The sequence below is a fragment of the Nicotiana tabacum genome, chromosome 3 (genome assembly GCF_000715075.1).
Source record: "Nicotiana tabacum cultivar K326 chromosome 3, ASM71507v2, whole genome shotgun sequence".
Lineage (NCBI taxonomy): Eukaryota > Viridiplantae > Streptophyta > Magnoliopsida > Solanales > Solanaceae > Nicotiana > Nicotiana tabacum.
The window spans coordinates 175,668,465-175,676,967 of NC_134082.1; the positions used below are offsets into that span (position 1 = coordinate 175,668,465).

An 8,503-nucleotide genomic window follows, 5' to 3' on the forward strand; every position below is an offset into this window, starting at 1 on the left:
CTGCTACGTTTATAAGCAATACTATTTGTGATGTTGTTGAATTTTATAATCTCAAGCAAAAACTATTGTGTATGTCTTTTGATAATGCTTCTAACAATAATGCCGCAATTTCAATATTAAAACTGCATTTGAAACCACCTCTTGATGAAATTTTTCATGTTAGGTGTGTATATCATGTTTATAATTTAATTGTTAAAAGTGGCCTTGATTTATTTTCAACTGAGATTACTCATGTTAGAAGAGCAGTTGGTGTTATTCAAGGAAATAATAGACAATCTAGAATAAAGGAATTTAAGAATAAGTGTATCCAGTATAACCTTAAACCCAGATTCATGACAGACGAAATTGTTACTAGATGGAATTATACATATATATTTTTAAAATGTTGCAACAAATATAGATTCCCAATAACTGAAGTTGCTAATGCGCATTGTACTGATCCAAACCGTATGTTAACAACTACTACTTGGGAGGTCATTAATGATATTGTTATATTTTTACATGTAAATTTTATACAGCTACTATTGAGTTTTCTGGAGCATATTACCCTACTTTTACTATGGCTTTAGTACATATAGCTGAAATTTCTTTTCTACTCTTTGAATTTAAGAAGGAAGAAAAATATAGGGATGTTTTTGAAAAATGCAAGCAAAATTCAAAAAATATTTCTTTCCAATTCCTCCGATTTACTTAATTGGTGCTGTTTTAAATCCTTCTATTAAGATGTTTGATTGTCACCAATTAAGGAATGCTTTATATACTTATATGGAGATTGGACCAACTGAAACCCCAAATTTTTATGCTTGTATGAACAAGCTAAATGAATCTTTACAACAATTACAGAATTATTATTCAAATATAATTGATGATGATGCTCTTAATGTAGGCAATGTTAATCCCACTATGCACTGTACCACTTCTGCTACTGTGGATGATGAAGAAGGCCTTGATAGTTTTAATATTTTTCCTACATTTTCTAACACTCAAACCAGTAGCAGGAACATTGATGAACTTCAATTCTACTTGCAGAAGTAAAAAGAGTCTCGCACAAAGCAAATTTCATCGTTGGGATGATGGTATGAGAATTGAAAGCAATTTCCAGTTCTTTTCGCTATGGCTCGGGACGTGCTGAATGTGCCAATTTCAACTGTTGCATCAGAGAGTGCATTTAGCCAAGCAAGACAACAACTTGGAGACACACCCGTCACTCATTGGGAAGCAATGCTTTGGAAGTTTTAGTATATTTCAGAGATTGGATTAGATCGGAACGAAGAAATCAAGGACGTGAAGATGTTGATAGCCCAGAAGACGAGGAACTTGGAGATATATTAACACATGGTAATACATCCGAATTTAACACTCCAGAAGAAGGTCACTCAGTTCATATTGATTATGAAGAACTTACTAAGGCAATACAAAACCTTTGAATTTACTTTTTTTTGGTTAATTTACTTGTTGTTAGATATAAATCTTTCAATTTGTAAGTTTGAATTTTGAAATAAATGTAGCACTTTATAAGTGCAATTTTTTTCCATCTTCATTGTATTCTTTATATTTTTACTTTATATTAATATAACTTACAATAGTTATACAAAATACAAAAAAAATAAAATTTAAAAATAACACTAACCCGGCCCGGGCCCATGAACCCGTAACCCTTACGGTTCAATTTTTACCCGGATGAACCTGAACCCGTTAACCAGGTATGCCCCACCTCGTAATCGACCCGTACCATAACCCGTACGGGTACTAAATTTCCCTGCCCAACCCGACCCGGCCCACCCGTTAAACACCCGTATACGGAACAGACCAAAGTGACAAGCCAATTTTGTATTCAAATTTGAAAGACCAAAGACCGGACAATGACCCATTTACGCGCTAAACAAAAGATAACAACTTTACCTTCGCACACTATTTGGACAACCATGGAATTCCTTTTCCCAACTCCTAATAATAATTTCAATAATTTATAGAAAAAGTAAGGATTACTGGGGGTTTTCAAGAGAAAACAAAAAAAAATTGAACCAAATAAAAAAAATGTTGTTTGACCTGGGTTTGTATTAAATTAGTCAAAAGAAGAAGAAGAGGAAAAAAAAAACAGATTGATTCTCTCTTAGCACACACAGAGACATATCAAATTATAAATTCTATGTAATTTTTTAAACTTTGTAGGGGTTTTTCTAAAAAAAATTAAATATTTTTCCCACAAAACAGATGTCTAGAGATATTCCTGACGGGCTCGATCAGGTTTTGCAAAAAGGAGTGGTAACAAGGCTCTTGAGCTGAAGCTCCTAAACTTTTTGAATATACTCACTATTTTGGTCTGCTAGGAAAAAGGGTTGAACTGTCGTGATAATTCATCCTAAAGATGTTTGGCTTTCTGAATATATTGGGGAAAAAGAATAATTAAGGTTATTTTCTTTCAGATTTGGCGGTTGCATGTCAAGATTTGAGTATACCCTACTGTTAGCTAGATTGAGCTGTTATTTGACGTGCTACATTAACGACCATTGACGTTGTTAATTTGATATTTATAAAGTGTTCCAATGATTCTGCGGGCAGGGGACGTAGTCTTTCGGCTATGGGTATTTAAATCATAATTTTCGACACAGAATATAGATATATATGTAAAAATCTATTAAAATCTCAACAAATAGTAAATTTAAACACAAAATTTTAATAATATAATTAGTTTAATGTAAAGTTGAACCCACTAAATTTTAATCCTTGATCTGGCTCACCTGCAGGCACACTTAATTAACCGGGACAAGTCAAGTTGTCATAATGGATATGTGATCCCTGCAAATTTTTCTTAGGTACGTACGTACTTTTTTTATTTTACTCTAATTTTGCCTGCCATGAAAGGGATGGTCGTAGTCGCTAGATTGGTTACTAGTAATGGGTTTAAATTTAATACAACAATAATTCAAGTATTTTTTACAATATCAATCTGCTACGAGATTTTGCCACATGATTGAGATTGTGTGTTCCAGAAAAGTCAAACTATAGATGCACTACGTTCTAGTTCGTTATAATACATCCAACTTACCACACAATTTTTTTTTAAAAAAAATCTGCTTAATGTAATTTTGTATTGTCACTGGCACTGATAACTCAAAAAAAAAAAAAAAACTTTTATAGCCAATTGAATTAAATAAATCTTTAAATTATTTGATCACGTAAATATTTTTTATCCAGTAATTCAATAAGAATACCCTTCAGAAAAACGGAAACGATTCTAATTTGCACGGTTGATATGCCCATTTTGAATTGTCTGATGATGGTGAGATGGTGACATTGTTAAGAATAAAAAATTAAAAGCATGTTCCATGACAAGCACTAATAATTGAAGTCCTTCACTATAAATTGGCATTTGCAGATGGGCAAAATGAAGAACATATCATAGGAAATTAATAAGCAACAAAGAGAAAAAAATACATAAAATTAAGAAAAAAAGGGGCCGGAGAGACATGGCTAACATGGCTGAGAATTGGGAGCAGCTTAGTGGAAAAAACAATTGGGAAGGATTACTAAGGCCCTTGGATCTTGATCTACGTAAATATATCATTCAATATGGAGAATTGGCTCAAGCAACTTATGACACTTTCATCACAGAGAAAGCGTCTAAATATGCTGGAGCTAGCAGATACTCAATGGAAAGCCTTTTTACTAAGGTTGGACTTGACCCCCTGAAATATCGTGTAACCAAATTTTTCTATGCAACTGCATCCATTCCACTTCCTGATGCTTTCATTGTAAAATCATTGTCAAGGGAAGCATGGAGTAAAGAATCAAATTTTATGGGGTATATTGCTGTGGCTACTGATGAGGGTAAAGTTGCACTGGGAAGGAGAGATATTGTGGTTAATTGGAGAGGAACGATGCAGAAGTTAGAGTGGGTGAATGATCTTCAATTTTTAGCTGTCCCAGGACCTAAAGTCTTTGGTGACGGAGGTTTGCTTTCTTTGCTTCAACCTTTGGTGCATCACGGGTTCTACAATATTTATACAACAGAAGATCCACGATCACAGTTTAATCAGGTTAGTGCCCGGGATCAGGTGCGTATTAACTTGCTTATTTGATAAAGCTCCATGTTTTTACGAGAATATGATTGTTTACTGCTCAAGTAATTTATCTTTTACAAATATCAGACTTTAATGATATAAGTTTTTAATCTGAACCACACTTCAAAGCTCCTCAATATTTTCAAATACTGAAGCAAAACTGAACTACCTTGATGATCGCTGAAGCATACTTGCAACTTTGTTTATTCTAATTTTGTATCGAAGGAATTACTATTACTACCTTGATGATCGCTGAAGATTATATATAATATAGTTGATTGTTTTCTTCCTGTCAGGTAATTGAAGAAGTGAAAAGATTGGTTGAGGAATATAAGAATGAAGAGGTTAGTATTACTGTAACTGGCCATAGCCTAGGTGCGTCACTTGCAACCCTAAACGCGGTTGACATAGCTTTCAATGGTATCAACAAAACAAGCGAAGGCAAGGAATTTCCAGTGACAGCTTTTGTATTCGCAAGTCCTAAAGTTGGGGATCTCAATTTTCATAAGGCATTTTCCAAGCTGAATAATCTTCATATCTTGAGAATTCATAATGTTTTGGATATTGTCCCCAAATACCCACCCATTGGCTATATAGACGTCGGCGAGGAACTAATGATTGACACCACAAAATCCCCATATGTGAAGCCTCCTGGAGAAGTTGTCAGTTGGCATTTGTTGGAGCCATACTTGCACGGAGTTGCAGGCACTCAAGGAATAGGAATTTTAGCAGGTTTTAAACTAGAGGTGAATCGTGATATCTCACTTGTCAATAAGCAGTGGGACATACTAAAAGATGAATATTGTATTCCTGGGCTTTGGTGGGCTGACAAGCACAAAGGGATGGTTCAACAACAGGATGGATCTTGGCTTCTCTTGGATCGTGAGGAGTATGACTTCTGAAAGAGTTAAGGTTTCAAATGTGGCTTTATTTCCTTTCATGTAATGTTTGAATAAAGGGGTTTATTACTATATAAATATGTATTATTCTTCCTCTTATAACAGAGGATAAACTTGTATGTTCTTCTATTTCTTTAATGCCTAATATGAGTTTTAACTTCTCTGTCCACATAACTTGTATGGTTTAAATTATTTGAAATGCTCTTAGACTATAATTACTAACTGATGCAAAATATATGTGATAAAGTGTTGCATTTGTTATGTAGAGTTTTATAATCGGATACATGTGTGTATTATTTACATATATATTATATTAATAATGTAGAGTTATATGTTGCAAACCGAATAATTGTTTTAATTATAATGAGTTCTATGTTTGGACCATTTTACTTATATTGGAAACCAAACGACCTCTTAACGCTTATAAGCTAACTATTTTTATTTTTGTTTTCATGAATTTGTTATGTTGAATGCTGTGATGACCCAAAAGGGCTTTAAATTAAATTTTGTATTTCCGAGGTTTTGAAAACCTCATTTAGAGTTACATCAATTTGCGTGTGCAGTCCGGGCGCGTAGTCGGAAAGCTTAAATATGAAAATCTATGAAAAATGATAACAATTTGGTTATAAAATAGGTTAATTTGACTTCGGTTAACATTTTGGGTAAACGGACCAGGACCCGTAATTTGACGGTCCCGCAGGGTCCGTAGGAAAATATGGGACTTGGGCGTATACCCGGAATCGAATTCCGAGGTCCCAAGCCCGAGAAATGAATTTTTAAAGGAAATTGTTTAAGGAAAATTGAAATGAAATTTGCTTAGAACATTATGGTATCGGGCCCGTATTTTAGTTACGACGCCCGGTACAGGTCTTATACATAATTTAAGATGTTTCTGTGAAATTTGGTGAAAAATGAATGTCATTTGACGTGATTTGGACTTAAATTGCAAAAATTGATGTTTAAAGAAGTTTTGAGAAAATTTCATTGATCTTGAGATTTAATTTGATGTTCATGATGTTATTTTGATGATTTGATTACATGAATAAATTCGTAGGATGTTTTTAAAGTTTTGTGTACACTTGGTTTGGAGTTTCGAGGGCTCGGGTGAGTTTCAGGTAGTTTCTGGGACGTCTTCGGCTTAAAAACAGAGTTGTTGCAGGCTCAGAGAGGTGGGAGGCCTCTGAACAGGCCAGTGCGATCCGCACGATATGGACTGCTGCCGCAGAGGGGCTTGTGCGGCCGCACTAGTTTTGGTGCGGTCCCGATGAAGAACACTTCACTAGTCTGACTTCGGAAGCCTATATCTTTTGATTCATAAGGAATTTTGAGATGATTCAAAAACGAAAGTTGTAGCCCTTCGTGTCTAGTTTTCAGAAACATAAATAGGCATTTAGACATGTGTAGAGAAAGTTATGGCCAAAATACTAAGACCTATCACTGCAGAACACAATTAGTGCTGTGCGGCTGCAGTTGACTTTGTGCGGTCCGCATAGGACATCTGAGGGCAGTATATTTAGACGAAATTTTCAGTTATTTTTCATTTTTCAAAACCCCAAAAACATAAGAGGCGATTTTTCGGACAACCTTTCTTCTCCAAATCAATTGTAAGTCATTTTTAACTAGTTTTCTTCTATCATTAACATCTTTTAGCATGATTTCAACTTCATATCAATGATTTTCATGGGGGAAATTGAGTGTTTTGGGTAGAACCTAGGTTTTTCAAAAATTGGGGATTTGGACCTCGATTTGAGGTCCGATTTCAAAACAAATTATATATTTGAGTTCATGGGGGAATGCGTAATCGAGTTTTGGTTCGAACCTCGGGTTTTGACCATGTGGGCCTGGGGGAGATTTTGACTTTTTGGGTAAAACTTTGAAAAACTCATTTTCATGCATTCAAATTGATTCATTTAGCGTTTATTGATGTAATTAAAGAACTTGTGGTTAGATACGAGCGAATTGACGGTGGAATCAAGGGGTAAAGCTATAATTGAATTGTGAATTGTGTTTGTGGCATCGAGGTAAGTGTTTGGTCTAACCTTAGCTTGAGGGATTAGGAGTTGTGTCCTATTTGCTATTTTCTTCTTGTTGAGTATGACGTATAGGCATTGTGTCAAGTATCTATACGGTGGTATCAAGCATGACCGTGAGTCTTATATTATGATTTTCATGATTTCATTGTATTATTCATGTCTTGGTGAAGATTTCTAATTGTTGTATAAAGTTTGTGGAAAAAAATGTGACCTATGAATATTGAGGAGCGTTGGCTCAAGTTGTATAGTGAAATTGTGAAAGTATAAGTGACAATTGAACTTTTAGAGCATTGGCTCGAGTTGTGAAAGTATAAGTGATAATTGAAACTCTAGAGCATTTTCTCGAGTTGTGACGTGAATTGTAAAGTAAGAATGAGAAAGAGAAGAGATCATTATGTTGCCCCCTTGCCAGGCTATTGTTGAATTGTGGTTCCCTTGCATTGTGTTCTTAATTGATTTACGGATGCTTAGGTTGATGATTCTTTGTGTTGGGTAGGGATTATGGGTATAGCTGAGGTAGTTAGGTGTCAGAATGAGGTTGGTTATAGCTGAGGTAGTTAGGTGTGGTGATGAGTTTGGTTATAGCTGAGGTGGTTAGATGTTGTAACGAGTTTGGTTATAGCTATTTCTCCCTTGTCGGGACGTGATTTCTTATGCTGTCGAATCCCTTGTCGGGATAGTGTAGACCTTATTGATCTCTTATCGGGACTTTCGTTATAATTGTAAATATTATATATGGATCGGGTTGCATGCCGCAACAACATTATATATGGATCGGGTTGCACGCCGCAACAACATTATATATGTGAGCACGTGATTTTTGTTTACACAACAATTACTCCAAAAGAAATCGAAAATAAAACAAATTGTCTTGTTGTACAAATTTTTAGAATTTGCGAGGCATCTTTTGGTAGTTATTTGTAGTTTTTGTCCATGATTCCTATTTAACCAAATTTTTGGAATTTGCGAGATCTTGTGGTAATTATTTGTAGTTTTGTCTGTGAGGTTTTAGTTTTGTCGAATAAAAATACAAAAATATATATCGCATGTAAGTTTAGGATATCGTTCTACTGTTAGAAATTAATCAAACCATAATTTGGTTTTAAAAGGGAAAATCACAAAAAATATGCATCTTTTATTCTATTTGTTGTCATTGAGTGATTTTATTTTAATTAAATGTTAATGTGTGTGATAATTGTTGTTTAAATATTTGTATAGTTTTATTTTTTACAATTTAGTTGAGATTTTTAGAAATTAAAAGAAGGAAAAGAAAAGAGTTTAAATCGGAATTGGGCTGGTTTTGGACCCAAAATCAGGCCCAAACCCATTGATCCAATCCGAGGCCCCCCCAGATACAAAGAAATGATGCCGTTTTGGCACCCTTCATCTGAACCGTTGGTCAAACAGATCCAACGGTCCAGTTCAGATCCCTCATAAACCCAAACGGCGTCGTTTAGTAATGACCAATCAGAGCCGTTCATCCCCTCCAATCCAACGGCTCCCAAGC

The 8,503-nt window shown here is 34.9% G+C and overlaps 1 protein-coding gene across 2 annotated transcripts; it reads left to right on the top strand.

Moving 5' to 3' along the window:
- Positions 1–3,389: 3,389 nt before the first annotated feature.
- Positions 3,390–5,122, top strand: LOC107832497 (phospholipase A1-IIgamma). 2 transcript variants are annotated; one of them, XM_016660351.2, is made up of 2 exons: positions 3,390–4,058; positions 4,361–5,122. In XM_016660351.2, exons 1-2 carry the CDS (start codon positions 3,471–3,473, stop codon positions 4,964–4,966), a joined length of 1,194 nt encoding a protein of 397 aa, XP_016515837.1. In that variant the 5' UTR covers positions 3,390–3,470; the 3' UTR covers positions 4,967–5,122. The 2 variants fall into 2 exon arrangements, with proteins under 2 accessions (XP_016515837.1, XP_016515838.1); XM_016660352.2 differs by having other exon boundaries at positions 3,390–4,040.
- The last annotated feature ends 3,381 nt before the right edge of the window (positions 5,123–8,503 follow it).

Excerpts from the sequence above, each read along its gene's own strand:
- LOC107832497 (XM_016660351.2), top strand. The coding sequence starts at position 3,471 with ATGGCTAACATGGCTGAGAATTGGGAGCAGCTTAGTGGAAAAAACAAT. Across the intron at positions 4,059-4,360 it reads AGGTTAGTGCCCGGGATCAG|GTAATTGAAGAAGTGAAAAG; the intron begins GTGCGTATTAAC and ends TCTTCCTGTCAG.